The sequence below is a fragment of the Lampris incognitus genome, chromosome 3, assembly GCF_029633865.1.
Source record: "Lampris incognitus isolate fLamInc1 chromosome 3, fLamInc1.hap2, whole genome shotgun sequence".
NCBI classification, from domain to species: domain Eukaryota; kingdom Metazoa; phylum Chordata; class Actinopteri; order Lampriformes; family Lampridae; genus Lampris; species Lampris incognitus.
Window position 1 is genome coordinate 86,923,975 of NC_079213.1, and position 16,068 is coordinate 86,940,042.

At 44.0% G+C, this 16,068-nt stretch overlaps 1 protein-coding gene across 1 annotated transcript in view; it reads left to right on the forward strand.

The window, feature by feature from the left end:
- si:ch1073-396h14.1 (disintegrin and metalloproteinase domain-containing protein 10) overlaps positions 1-16,068 on the forward strand; it is an 89,542-nt gene that overhangs the window by 34,429 nt on the left and 39,045 nt on the right. Inside the window, exons 7-8 of the mRNA XM_056276845.1 lie at positions 2,484-2,576; positions 3,089-3,257. Of these exons, the coding sequence (XP_056132820.1) occupies positions 2,484-2,576; positions 3,089-3,257 (262 nt within the window). The remainder of the gene's footprint in view (positions 1-2,483; positions 2,577-3,088; positions 3,258-16,068) is intronic.

Sequence of the window (16,068 nt, forward strand, 5' to 3'; positions counted from 1 at the left end):
TTTGTCAAACTATGCAAGGGGGTTAACAACGAAAGAATTAATTAGGAATTAATAAATTAACTTTGGCGAACGGCAACCGACTTCCAGATCCGTGTGGTATTACCGAGTGGGTGGAAGACGTTACTAAATGGCCTAATATCCAGTGGCCAAATATATATACATATTTGGTGGAGAAACCGAGCGTATACACAAGAGAGAAGTTGCGGGCATACAAGTCACTGGATGCTTACAACTATGTTGTCTGTGGTCACGTACAAAATGTAAAATACCATGACATAGACTCTGAGTTTTGTGTCCTGAAATCCGAAGTCTTGCCAAGTCAAAGACAAGGACACAAGACGGCTATGTATGAGGCATGGGTCACATCATAAACAAACCCGAGAACTACGTCCTCACAGCCAATTGTAACTGTATGGCAGGGTGAGTATTTTTTGTCCTGTTGCTTTTCTAGTTTGCTCAGGGTTAATGATATCGGCCTAGTTGTTGTGCAAACATGAAATCTGCTTCTATTTTACTGTCATTTCCTCCCCTCATCACATCAAAATGTGCCTTTCCCTATAACTAACTCATGATAAACGGAGCATGAAATTCAAATTATCATGAACTACACACAGTGTCTTGTTGATTCAGAGTTCCAGCTGTGGATGTTATTAATTTGCAGTAGAAAAATGCAAAATTATATAGTAGAATTTACAGTCTTCTCAGCCACAGCCTAATTTTGACCGAGATTAAGTATTAATTGCTAGCCCCGGTCGTCAAATTAAAACATATATTGGATAAGTCAATATGTTTTACTCTGTCTTTTTCACATTTCAGACTTGGGGCATGCTGCAGCCATGCAGCAGCAATATTATTTAAAGTTGAGCTCTGTGTTAGGATGGGGGGGGGGCAGAGAAAGCAGCAGTGTGTGGAAAGACCTAAGCAGGAAAGATGTCAAGCCAGCTCCACTTGGGAAAATCAGCTTCCATAAACCAAAGAGGCTAGGCAGGCAGCTCCCAGCACCTTCCAAAACTTCGACATCTAAACCACGCATTCCAGTGAAACCAAAGAGTAGATCGACAACTTACCTGATATAAAATGGGCACTGCAAACACCAGTATTTTTGATCGTGTCCTCAGTCCAATTTTCATCAATACGTTTGATGGCTTGCAACCACAGGCGCCTCCAGTTGGTCTGAAATGGCCGTGATCCCGTCGGAATTCGGTAAAACTTCAGCCCGCTGTTGGTAGAGTAGCGATCCGTACAGCCAAACACACAACAACCGGACATTTTGATGCTGGTTATACTTCTGAATAAACTTTGTAATCTCCTCTTCCTCGTCTGAATCCGTGAATGAATGTGAGACTAGCATTTCACTTCCGTTGCCTAAATGCGCGCGCATACTTTTGAAGACGTAGGCTGTAAAAGGGTCTATAGTGTTCATTGTTAAGTGTCGGGAGGATTGCCGTAACGTACAAACCCCAATTCCAATGAAGTTGGGACGTTGTGTAAAACGTAAATAAAAACAGGATACAACGATTTGCAAATCCAGCTTTTTTTGGAACGTGTTGCAGGCATCAAATTAAAAAATAAGTTAATATTTGCAAAAAACGATAAAGTTTAACAGTTTGAACATTAAATATCTTGTCTTTGTAGTGTATTCAATTGAATATAGGTCGAAAAGGATTTGCAAATCATTGTATTCTGTTTTCATTCACGTTTTACACAACGTCCCAACTTCATTAGAATTGGGGTTTGTGCATTGAGGAAACTAAACAGACGCTGGCCAAAAGAATGGCACAACACAGGAGAGCTAACACATCAGGCCAGGACTCCACAGTCTACACCCATCTACAGGCCAGTGGCCACTCTTTCAAGGATGAGGATGTGCACATCCTTGATAGGGAGGAACGCTGGTTTGAACAGGGAGTCAACAGGCCATCTATGTTAAGAGGGAACGACCATCCCTGAATTGGGGGGGGGGGGGCGCTAAGAGTACATCTGTCACCATCTTACAATGCTGTTATTGCAACCATTCCCCAATCCTCTGTGAATAGTACACATGGCCATTGTAACTCTAGTTAACGGTCACGGCAATTTGCATATGAAACCGATCATTGTTTTCTGTCTTTATGCCACTGTATTGTTTATAAGGGTGGGGATACCTGCAGTCAGTTTAGACTGAAGAAGTCACTTAGATGAGTGAGCAAACGTTTCTCCCAATAAAAGCTGTGTCCAGGTTAACTGATTCAACTTTCTGTGAATCACTAGTGGAGTTTTGAGATGTTTTTTGCACAGAGTATATGGACGGGTTGGTTCATATAGCAATAAGTTGCACAAAAATATTCTAAAATGTATTGCAAATACTCCGATGTGATCATCCATTCTTCTAGCTGTCACTACATTATCCTGTGTGACAGACCCATCTAAGACCCACATCTGAGCATAAGACTTTTGACCATGTCTCACACCTACTGTCTGTTTGAAATATCTATCTTTCTCAGGTGGCCTCTTACATGCGAGCTGTGAATGACATCTATGACAAAGTGGACTTTAATGGAATCAAGCTGATCAACTTCCAAGTAAAATCCCTCAGTGTAAGAGGTCCATTACAGTCTAACAATCACAACACCGTTCCAAAGCATAACTAAAGTATTAACTTCTTCAGATCTAGGCCCACAATAGGTCCACAAAGGTAATGATGGTGGCCTGAACATGATACATTCAAGTCACCATTCAAAGATGGCCATGACTGCTCTCCCTTTTCTTCCCATAAGAGTGAATAGAATGTAAAGGCCACTATGAAAGTTTCAGGGAAGAGGTTAGAATGGAGATAGCAGGAAATGTACAGTCTCAAGTGGGGCATGAATTTCTTCAGTGGAAATGTATTTCTCGGAACTGGCTCGTCATATCAGTTAGGACTTAGAACCTTGATTTTGAATGACTTGCCATACAACATAGTTGCAGCATTGTCATGGTGTGGGAAATTTGCAGTTGTGGATTTGGCATAACTGTTTTGATGCTTGCGTCCCAGGTAGGGAAATCGAATTTGGACATTTGATTCACCAGGTGTCTGCCTGTCTGTCTTTCTCTCACATCCTTTCTCCAGGTGATTACTGAGGAGAATAAGAAGGACCCTTTGCATCATCCATTCATAGGGCCAGAGAAGCTACTGAGTCTATTCTCAGAGAACAACTGGGGGAACTACTGTCTGTCCTACCTGCTCACCAACAGAGACTACAGCGGGGTGTTGGGGCTCGCCTGGGAGGGCAAGTCTGGTGAGACATCATCACACACATACACGTGTGCACACACAGTCACATACACATGCACACTCACATAGATAATGCAAATGTAAAGATATTTTGGTACATTAATTCCCTTGCAAGAAGCCATATATGCATGCACACACATACAGACATCCACGTACACACATTTAGACACAAGCATAAATAAACACCGTTTTCTTAAAGCTTATTTCCATGTCTAATTTGGCTTATTATTGTCTATACAGCAGGGAGTGCAATGACATGCAACAGCAGAATCACAAAATCTGGACACACGAATATGGCATACATGGTGTATTCATGTCTCGTGATGTGAGTAAATGATACTTAACCTAGCCCAGCATGGCGTCGGGCTACTCTAGGACATTGCAAAAGAAAAAAAACAAAGACACCCTAGTCACCTAACAGGATCCCGAAATATCCCCTTCAGTCACAAACTCTCATGACAATATCCACTTTCTATAGCTGAAGCGATTACACTCATAATCTGTAAAACAATAACACAGACCATTAAATGAGTCTGCCTCTGCAAGTCATTCAGATAAGTCTCCAAACTCTTCCCAACCACCTGTTTTTGATATGCTCAGGAAATTGCAGGGAATGTTTTTTTTTTTTTTTTACTATTGATGCCTCCAGTGTCTCACTTTAAGGAAATTAGCATCATACTGTTAACACAGTCGCATTTCACAATGTGGGAACATTGGAGAGAGCCAAAAGTGTTGTAAGGTGCTTTGTGATTTTTAGGATTAAAATTTTGATTAAATGTTTGCAGGTGGTAGGTAAATATGTAATTTACCTGTGTCTCTAGGAGAGGGGGATGATGTGTGTTTTTCATGCTCACTTCTGTGTCTCCTTTTGAGTCAAAACACTTTGGCAGCCATAGCCTGGCCTCTCTGGCCTCCAAGACAGCCTGGCCTTGGCACAGCAAGAGATGACCAGAGGCTCCTTTCAATAGTCTGCGCGTGCACACACACACACACACACCCACACACACACACACACACACACACGCACACAAAGGAATGCTTTACCTCAATATTAAAGGCTTTAATTTAGCTTTACTGAGATGATTAATAAAGAAAGAATGCAGCAAAAGAATCCAGTTGTTGATGCAAATACGCATAAAGTAGTTGCTTATTAAAGGACAGGTTCAAATTCTTTTTCAGCCCAGTCGTACTGACAAAATGCAACTGACCATGTCAGTATGGCGAAACTTAACCACTTTGCTAAACCTTCTCATTGGGCTTCACAACGTCCAATGGGGCAATGGGTTAAACCTTCTAAAAACCATGATATATCTCCTTTTTTAAAACTGGAAGCTCAAAGTACGGTAAGACATGTCTTCACATTCTGCTTCGAAAAAAAAGAGTAACAAACCATGCTTTCTGTGAAGTTGAAATGAATTTATTTCTGCTTCTCAGATTTTCCTTGCTACATCAGCATGATCAGTTTTAAAACTGCAGGTTTGCTCCTATTCAAAACTATAGGTCTATTCTGAATAGACCTAAAATGAATGAAGATACTTTTGATATACTATGAGCTTCCAGTTTTTGAAAAGGAGATGAGCATGATTTTTGAAAACCTAAATGATTGACCCCATTGATTTAGACCCCTGAACCCCAATAAGCCAAGTCCAGCCTGCAAGAGCCAAATGTCTAGGCCGCGGCAATCCATTGGCACTAATGTACCTGTCATAACATGTGAAATAAAGTGCATGCTGTTCTACTTTATTTTGACCTCACCCTACACCGTACACTTGACCTATGCCACAGAGTGCATAGATAGACATAAGATGTACTCCACACTCTCTACGGTCCTTGGCTAGACAGAGCCACTCGCCAGCTAAGTCACAGATAACTGTCCTAAAACAAGAACATGGCTTGTGTTACGCCCCTGTAAGGGGGAAGAGAAAGAAACAAAACACGGACACGATGTTGCTGCAGTCAAGTCCGATGTTGTAATAGCCGAACGCAGGCAACACTTTATTCCCCTATGGGTCTAAACAAGGCATTCGCAATTGACAACAGATCAGTAGATTACAGGCTAATGACTAAACCTGGCGAAATAAGGAAACACTGCAAAACGTAACTTCAAGTGTATTTTCCCAAAACATTATGGAATGTAATTTTAGTATTAGACTGTGCATTTTAAACACATAGGTTATATCTTTTAACCCCCATCTTTTTACCTTCTTTTACCTGGAAGGTCAGAGCAATGGATTACAGATAACCTGATCTGCAGATCAGAGTGCATTTTTAACTCAGCAATTTTAACTTGTCTTTTTATACTCGATGCACATCTAGTGGATGTTTTTTCAACATACAGTGCATCCGGAAAGTATTCACACCCCTTCACTTTCCCCACATTTTGTTATGTTACAGCCTTATTCCAAAATGGATTAAATTCCTTTTTTTTTCTCATCAATCTACACACAATACCCCATAATGACAAAGCGAAAAAGGTTTTGTAGAAATTTTTGCAAATTTATTAAAAATAAAAAACTGAAATATTGCATGTACATAAGTATTCCCACCCTTTACTCAGTACTTGGTTGAGGCACCCTTGGCAGCGATTACAGCCTCAAGTCTTCTTGGGTACGAAGCTACAAGCTTGGCACACCTATATTTGGGGTATTTCTCCCATTTTTGTCTGCAGATCCTCTCGAGCTCTGTAAGGTTAGATGTGGAGCGTTGCTGCACAGCTATTTTAAGGTCTTTCCAGAGATGTTCAATGGGGTTCAAGTCTGGGCTCTGGCTGGGCCACTCAAGGACATTCACAGACTTGTCCCGAAGCCACTCCTTCGTTGTCTTGGCTGTGTGCTTAGGGTCGTTGTCGTGTTGAAAGGTAAACCTTCACCCCAGTCTGAGGTCCTGAGCACTCTGGAGCAGGTTTACATCAAGGATCTCTCTGTACTTTGCTCCATTCATCTTTCCCTCGATCCTGACTAGTCTCCCAGTTCCTGCCGCTGAAGAACATCCCCACAGCATGATGCTGCCACCATCATGCTTCACTGTAGGGATGGTATTAGCAAGGTGATGAGAGGTGTCTGGTTTCCTCCAGACGTGACGTTTGGCATTCAGGCCAAAGAGTTCAATCTTGGTTTCATCAGACCAGAGAATCTTGTTTCTCATGGTCTGAGAGTACTTTAGGTGCTTCTGGCAAACTCCAAGCGGGCTGTCATGTGTCTTTTACTGAGCAGAGGCTTCTGTCTGGCCACTCTACCTTAAAGGCCTGATTAGTGGAGTGCTGAAGAGATGGTTGTCCTTCTGGAAGGTTCTCTCATCTCCACAGAGGAAGGCTGGAGCTCTGTCAGAGTGACCATCGGGTTCTTGGTCACCTCCCTGACCAAGGCCCTTCTCCCCCGATTGCTCAGTTTGGCTGGGCGGCCAAACTGAGCCAGGGCTCTTCTCTAGGAAGAGTCCTGGTGGATCCAAACTTCTTCCATTTATGAATGATGGAGACCACTGTGCTCTTCAGGACCTTCAAAGCTATAGAAAAAATGTTGTACCCTTCCCCAGATCGGTGCCTCGATACAATCCTGTCTCGGTCCACAGACAATTCCTTTGACTTCATGGCTTGGTTTCTGCTCTGACATGCAGTGGGACCTTATATAGACAGGTTGTGTGCATTTCCAAATCATGTCCAATCAATTGAATTTACTACAGGTGGACTCCAATCAAGATGTAGAAACATCTCAAGGATGATCAGTGGAAATAGGATGAACCTGAGCTCAATTTTGAGTGTCATAGCAAAGGGTGTGAATACTTATGTACATGCAATATTTCTGTTTTTTATTTTTAATAAATTTGCAAAAATTTCTACAAACCCTTTTTCACTTTGTCATTATGGGGTATTGTGTGTAGATTGATGAGAAAAAAAAAAGAATTTAATCCATTTTGGAATAAGGCTGTAACATAACAAAATGTGGGGAAAGTGAAGGGGTGTGAATACTTTCCGGATGCACTGCATATGTTTCCCATTCAGAATTACAGCATTTTAATAACCATTATACTTGCACAAAAAAGCACAAAGTCATCCAGGAAAACATCAGTTCAAATCTGACTGGACTGGTAAGTTTTGTTTTATTTTACCAGACCACGCCAATGCCAAACTGACATGCTTGATATGCATGCAGACCATAACTATCTGCAAAGCAGATTATCTCAAGCCGCACTTCAACACTATGCATGCTGACAGTTTAAATGCCAACTACCCTACAAAATCAGATCACCGCAAACAAAAAATAGCAAACATAACATTATGCAAGCACTCCGTTTCTACTACCATCAGCACAAGACAGCACAACAGCTGCATCATTGCATGTTTCATGGAACCTTGCTAAAGCTAAGAAGCCATTCGCTGATGCCGAGTTGATGAAAACGTGTGCAATTGATATGGTTGGCGAAGTTTTAAGTCATGATGAGGAAAAATAAGAAAACTGTTGTGGTGTGGCAGGATGAAGAAAAACACAGGAGATGAAGGCGAGTTTGAACTTTATTCCTCAGCTCCAAAAACCAAACTACAACAGGAACAACCCTGCACCAGGGAGCCCGGGAACGTAAAGCTATTAAAGCAGGTGCCATTTTTGGCTGACACGGCAGCAACAAGAGTAGAACGTTTTAGCAGAGGATTGTTTTTCTAATCTACTCACCAATTTGAAAAAAGCAGAAGCCATATCACCAGCCATAGACTCATCCTGTGACTGAACTGATATAGCTATCTGTATTCACAAGATTTAGACCTTTCAGGAAGTGGTACTTTGTTTGCTTCCTCTGCCTGGGTGCCACAACTGGGGAAATTATCTTTAATGAATTAACACAGTTCTTTGAGAAGAATGGCTTGGATGTGAGCAAAATTGTGTCCATTTTCACCGATGGGGCTCCGTCAAAGATGGGACAGCACAAGAACTTGGTATGCAAGCTTGCCACTGTTAACCCAGCGCTCTCAGCATTTCATTGCATTATTCACACACCAGTGTTGTGCACTTAACTGTGTGGGGAAATGAATGAGGTGATGGATACTGTGACGATCTGGTAAATTTTGTCCGTGAGAGTTCTAGTCTGCAACACCGCCTTTTCAGAGCATTGCTGGAGGAAATGTCAGCAGAACACAAGGATCTTATGCTGCATAATGATGTTTGCTGGTTGAGCAAAGGCCGTCTGTTGGAGAGGGTGTGCGACCTGCACGATGAGGTTGTGTTATCTTTATCTGGACTGCGGAGCAAAAAAAGCTCAAGAATATCAGAGGTTTTTAAGTGACAATAAGGTGATGGCATATGTTGGTTTGTGTGTGTGTGTGTGTGTGTGTGTGTGTGTGTGTGTGTGTGTGTGTGTGTGTGTGTGTGTGTGTGTGTGTGTGTGTGTGTGAGACGTCATGTCTCACCTAAATCAACTTAATCTGCAATTACTTGTTTACCGCTTCTGGTGTGGGAAGATGGCAGTGCGAATTCACATTTGCTGCGGCCTCACTCAGTACCGTCCATGCAGCGTCTTTGTCCATGTCTGCGTCTAAGTTTTTTGTTCGTTTGATGGCTGGGAGAGCTGGTGCTGCATCGGCTGGGAGAGCGGGACAGGCTAAGCTAACTGCTAGCCCATGCAGACCAGCAGTTCCGATAACACCGAGGGCTGTCTGGCAGCGGCCTCACCTGGCGTTGACTGTGGTGTTTTGATGTCGTCGTGAGGAGTGCGGGGAGGTCTGTCGAGGGTGTCTGGCTGGGAGAGCTGGCGCTGGATCGGCTGAAAGAGCTTGGTCTGCTTTGTCCGGTGGGCCCGGGGACCACGGCCCCTGTTTGGAGCTGCGCCATAGGAGGAAATGCCGAGGGCGGTCTGACAGGAGGCGGAAGCAGGGCGGGCTAAGCTAACTTCTAACCCATGCAGGCTGGCAGTTCCAACAGTCATCCTGGCTGGCATTGTTCCCTTGGACAATGATTTTTTTTTATTTTTTAGTTTGGATGTATGTGTTAGTTTGGATATGTGTGTTATTGAAGTTTTTTGGATGTGATTTGTGTTGTACTGCTGTGAGCTGGGGGAAACGGCATTTCATTTCATTTCATTAATGCAAATGCATGAAGTGAAATGACAAATAAAAGTGTTCCTGATTCCCGATTCCTGAATTACAAGGCAAGAACCACACTGTTGCAGACATACAAGGTGGTTGAAGCTTTCCGGTCAAAGCTGAGCCTTTTGGAGAGAGACAATCTCGGGAGAAAGTTGCACTTTCCACGTCTGCTGGAGCGTTGTGAGAAGAACAAAATGTGGGAGGATCCAGTGAAGAAGGATTTTGTGACGATTCTGGCAGAAAACTTCAAGGAAGGATTTGAAAGCTCCCCTAAACTCTCAGGCGACATCCTCCTCTTCCCGAGACAGCCATTCTCCATTTTGGCTGACAGCCAGTGGACTGCAGAGGCCAAAAGGCTGGTACCTTCCATAGATGAGGCAACTCTTAAGATGGAGGTCTGGAGATGGGAACATCTGATTTGCTCAAAGCACAACACAATGATGTTGGGGTGAGTGACTTTTGGATCAACGCGGTTCCCCAAGCTTTATTCAGAAAAGCGAGCACTACTGTAATGCTCCGCCGCACAATTTCCCCTCCACGTACATGTGAGTCATCGTTTTCTTCAATGCACTCGATCAAGAACCAGGAAAGAAACAGACTCTCCAATGCACATCTTGGCCAGTGCCCCAGGCTTGCCATAACAGAAAGCAGGCCACATATCAGAAGGATTGCTTCATCCCGTCACTCTCACTTCTCACACTGTTTGGTGAATGAACATCCATTTATTTTTGTCCATTTGTCTATAATTAAATGGTTGGTTTGGGACTTATTTTGTTTCAAGAGTGTATTTTTTTTCTTGTTCGACCCTCAACACCGGCTGTAAGAATCCCAGGCCTATAATATTACTACTACCACCACCACCACCACCACCACTACTACTACTACTACTACTACTACTGCTGCTAATAATAATAATAATAATAATAATAATAGTAATAGCAGCAACATCGTCTGCACATAAAACAAAATTTTCTGGTGCAATAATAATAATGATAAAAATAATAATCGTTGTAAGAGCCATTCTGGTGGTTCTGTATGTGGTATCTTAGTTCACCACTAGGTGGTAGTATTGTGTGGGTGTGGCTTCCTGGGGTGATTGCACTCCTCACTACAAAAGCATAGGTGTGTTTGTTACCTGGTGGTTGGGTGACGGGGAGCTGACACGGTTTTTACCGCTAAGCTGGGACACAGCACTTCTTCACACTTTTTGGTTACAGTCATGGCTTAGTTTTTTGTTCAACAATAACCTGGATTCCTGCATCGCTACAACAAACCCATCATCTTCCAACTTGGAACAATAATCTGGACAACAGCAGCGCGTCATAACCCAAGGTATCTCCCGCACCCACCCGAGCTCCTAATGTTTGTTTGAATTCGGAGCTACACAAGTAAAAACCTTAGGCTCATGGAAACCAGTCGATTTGCTCTTTGCATCGTGCATGACTGTGATTGTGAAGTTGCCCTGTTTCATGAGAAGTTTGGAAATTGAAAGTAGGCCGATTGATCTCATGTATGGAGTGAATATTTTTTGTTGACACCTATACTTTCTGAGTCCTAGTGCTACCGAGGCTGCATCAGGATATTTCACGAGTCCATCAGCATTTCAGAAGGAAAGGAAATTTACCGGGAACCGACTAACACAAGCCAAAAGGAGGTTTGGTTAGTGCACCCGCGTATTTATGTTTTTGTCTGTTGAATGGAGCTGAAATAAGATGATGTGCAGCCCGCTACGGTAGCCTTCTTCAATGGTTGTTTTGTGGATACAATTTTTCCAAAAGTAGGCTAAAGCCGATTGCAATGTGCTCATTGAAGATGGATTCTTGCCTTCTAATTCATGATGTCAAGGAATGTTGAAATGAAATGTGGATACTTACCCTCTGATTGTTGATCAATTGAGCGATTGTTTTTTGAGTGAAGAAAAATCCACCGACTGTCAAACTCAGTGCGCATTGAAGCGTCTTAAAGTGACAGTACACATTTTTGAAAATGGGTGACAAATCCAAGGACAAACCTGTGAATGCTATGCAAAAGCCTGCCAATGAAGTGTCTGACAATATTCCTGAAACAAGTGTTGAAAATGTTGATGTACATAATATTGGGAGAGTGCTTTCAAATGAGCCAGAGGCTACTAACAAAAGGCTAAGAAAGCCTACTGAAAAGGGGTTGGCTTTGATTGTTGAGAGGTTGCAAAAGGACAGAAACAAATGTTTCAAAAGGGTGACCAAATTGCAAATTGAAATCAAAGAGCTCTTGGGGTGTCTGGTATCCAAAGAAAATGTGTGTGCTGTGTCAAAGAAAATTGAAAAGGTTAAATCCCTGTGTGAAACTGGCACTGAACACCATAACACATTGATCAATGAGTTTTGTTTACCTGAGGAAGATAAGGGTAAACAGGAGGCATACTTTTGTAAAATAATGGACCGCAATAAAGGTTTTATTGAACAAGTGAACACGTGGTTGACAGAAAATGAAAATGTGGATGATGATGAACTTGTGAATGATGATGTAGGGGGTCATGTTAATAAACAGGATATTCATGATAATATTCAACCAGCAGATAGTGCATCCAATTTGTCCAGCAAAGTATCTCACTCGACAAGCTCCTCAGGATCTAGCAAGTCTGCTCTGCGTCTGGTTAAGGCAGAGAAAGCAGCGTTACAGGAAAGGGTAGCTGCTCTGGCTAGGAGGCATGACCTAGAGGCACAAGAGGAGAAACTAAGAAAACAAAAGGAACAATTGGAGCTTGACACTGAGCTTGCCGTTGCCGCTGCTAGATTGTCTGTGTTGGAAGGCAGTTCTGTTGGAGGAAAGTCTGCCTCTGATGGGATGAATTCTTACCTGAAAAATGGACAGAGATCAGGACTCAATCCGACGGTGAAGGCATTTCAGCCTAAAGGAGAGGCTCTGACTATGGCCACATCCACAAAAGGATACTGGACCACCACACACAACTGTTATGCATCAGCCTCACAATGTTTTCACAGCTTCAACGGTTGCACCCAAAAGGCCAATGCCTACACAGGAAAATGGGCTTCAATCTGTCTGGAGCACCTCAGTGGTGCAAAATGCAAGTAACCCTAATGCCATTTGTGACATCATGCAAAAGCAGAATGAAATCACCACAATGCTGGTCCAACAGCAAATACAGTCGACTTTACCAAAAAGAGAGATGGTTCTCTTTGATGGTGATCCGCTAAAGTGTATGCCTTTCCTCAGAAGTTTTGAGCACTGCGTGGAGGAGAGAACTGGCAGCTATCAGGACTGTTTTATATTTTTTGGAGCAATATACACGGGGCCAACCCAGGGAAATGGTCAGAAGTTGTATGCATATGGCACCACAGGAAGGATATGAAATGGCAAAGAGCCTGTTAAAGGAAAACTTTGGGAATGAATACAAAATTGCCGCGGCCTACATGGAAAAGGCCTTTAGCTGGCCTGTTATCTAAGTTGAGGATGTTCAGGCACTGCAAGATTTTTCAAGGTTTCTGAGAGGGTGCTGTAACGCCATGATGGAGATACAGTACATGGAGGAGATGAATATCCCATCAAACATGAGGAACATTATCTTGAAGTGTCCATACAAACTGCGGGAGCGCTGGAGGTCCACAGCCTGTGATATCCAACAACAACGAGGCTATAGGGCCACATTCCCAGACCTCGTGAATTTCCTGGAGAACCAAGTTAGGATTCTCTCTGATCCGTTTTTTGGAAATATTTCCGAGGCTCGACCTGCTGCTCCAGTAACAACACTAAACAGGAGTAAGCCACCAACCAGGAGCAATCAAGGAAGCAGTTTTGCAACTGCAATTACAGCTACCGACTGTACTATAGACTCTTCCTCCTTATCTTTGTCCTGCCTGTACTGTGAAGAAGAACACGCATTATTCCAGTGTCCGAACCTTATCAAACTCCCTCAAGCGGAGAAGATTGAATTCCTGAAAGGGAAAGCCGTTTGTTTTGGATGTTTGAAGCCTGGTCACATGTCTAGGGAGTGCAAGGGTCGTTTGACTTGTGAAGAATGCAGCTTGAAACACCCCACTCTACTACATGACCCCAACAAGGAGAAGCGGCAGGAGTCAGAGGAAACAGCCAATAATCCGATTATTAAGGCGTGTGTTTCTACTGGGGCCGGAGACGAAGACTGCACTCTGTCCATTGTACCAGTGCAGTTGAAATCTAGGAAAGGAGATAAGGTGCTACGGACGTATGCCTTCTTAGACCCTGGAAGTACGGCGACCTTCTGTACACGTCACGTGATGAGGAGGTTGAATCTTCAAGGTACTAGGACCAACATCACATTGCAAACCTTTGGACATGAAACAGTGATGGAAAGTGACATACTTACAGGTCTGGAAGTGTCAAATTTGGATGGAAATCATTTCTTGGAGCTTCCAGTAACTTTCACACAGGAGAAAATCCCTGTCTCAAGACGTAACATCCCCACTGAAAGAGACCTCAAGAAATGGGAGTATCTGAAGGAAGTCAAAATCCCAGGATTGGATGCAGACGTGGAGATTCTTATCGGGACTAATGCACCGAAGCTCATGGAACCCTGGGAAGTGATCAATAGCGAAGGTGATGGCCCTTATGCCGTGAGGACCCTGCTAGGGTGGGTCGTCAATGGTCCTTTGAGAGGCAATGGGAGTCAGAGAGGCTGCTCAACCATTTACGCCAACAGGATATCCATCACCAAACTGGAGGAGTTATTGGTCTCTCAGTACAACCAAGAGTTCAGTGAAAAAACATTGGAAGAGAAGCCGGAGATGTCAAGGGAGGACCTCAGGTTCATGGAGATAATGAAGAGATCAACATGCAAGCAGGAAGGTCATTACTGCATGGACCTACCCTTTAAAATGGATGACATCACCCTGCCTAACAACCGGTGCATAGTCGAGCAACGTATCCAAAGTCTGAAAAGAAAGTTTGAAAGGAACAAGACCTACCAGGAGGAGTATACATCATTTATCAGTGAAATGATTGACAATGGTTATGCAGAGGTGGTGCCTCAGCACCAGTTGGACTGCCGGGATGGCAGAGTGTGGTACCTTCCACATCACGGAGTGTATCACCCAAGAAAGAAAACCCTGAGAGTCGTCTTTGATTGTGGAGCGAGGTTTCAAGGGACCTCACTGAATGACCGGCTATTGCAGGGTCCTGATCTGACCAATTCTCTTTTCGGCGTCTTGACAAGATTCAGGCAGGAGAAGGTGGCTTTGATGACTGATGTCAAGTCTATGTTTCACCAAGTGAAGGTGTCTGAGGAACATGTCGATTTCCTCAGGTTTTTGTGGTGGCCCCAGGGTGACACGTCACAGGGTCTTGTGGAGCACAGAATGACGGTGCACATTTTTGGGGCAGTTTCCTCTCCCAGCTGTGCAAACTATGCTCTTAGGAGGACTGCCATGGACAGCCAGGATGATTTTAAATCGGAAGTGGCTGACACCATCTACAACAATTTTTACGTGGACGATTGTCTCAGATCTGTACCCACAGAAGAGGAAGCCATGCAGTTGGTAGTGGACCTCACTGACATGTGCTCGAGAGGAGGATTCCAGCTAGTCAAGTGGACAAGCAACACCCGGGCTGTACTCTCGACCATTCCGGAGTCAAAACGATCCAACACGACGAGGCAGCTGCACTTGGAGCAGGATGATCTACCAGTGGAGATGGCACTTGGACTGAATTGGTGCGCAGAGAGTGACACTTTCATGTTTAAACCTGCAGTGGAAAGGCGACCACATACAAGACGTGGCATACTTTCAGCGGTCAGTTCCATCTATGACCCACTGGGATTCTTGTCACCATTCACCTTGCTGCCAAAGCTGCTGCTGCAAGAAATGTGTCGAAGGAACATGTCCTGGGATGACCCTATACCCCAGACATTCTCGCAGCAATGGAAGGCGTGGCTGCTGGACTTGGATAAGGTGGTGGAGCTGAAGGTGGACCGCTGTATTAGACCGAAAGACTTCAGAGGTCCGGTACACGCGCAGCTACATCATTTTGCGGATGCAAGTGACCATGGCTATGGCACAGTCTCCTACCTAAGGATGAGGAACCAGGACAACCAAGTGCATCTTGCCTTCATGCTGGGAAAAGCCAGAGTTGCACCCTTAAAACAAACTACTATTCCTCGCCTGGAACTTACTGCCGCTGTGCTGGCTGTAAAGGTGGACAAGATGCTGAGAAAGGAACTCTCACTTCAGCTGGAGGACTCATGTTTCTGGAGTGACAGTCAGACAGTCCTCAAGTACATCATAAATGAGACAAAACGATTCCACACGTTTGTGGCAAACCGAGTGGCTTCGATCAGGGAAGGAACAAAGGTTGGTCAGTGGAGGTACATAACCTCAAAGGACAACCCTGCTGATGAAGCCTCAAGAGGAATGGATGTGGACAACTTCTTGGCTTGTAGGAGATGGATTGAAGGCCCAGGCTTTCTCCAAAGGCCGGCGGAGGAATGGCCAAAGCCTTTTGATCTGCAGCCCATAGCCTCTGATGATCCAGAAGTCAAAAGAGAGCTGATGGTGAATGCAGTCATCACGCAGTCTGAGGATCCAACATCCAAGCTCATGAATTACTTTTCTGAGTGGACCAAGCTCAAGATCTCAGTCGCTTGGTTTCTCAGGTTCAAAGGGGTGTTGCAGGAGCTACGGAGGAAGAGGAAAGAAGTGGGTGCTTACCTGGCTGCTACTGGCTCACCTGCGCCAGAAAAGGAAGAAGAGGAGATGAAGGTCAGGAGCTCTAT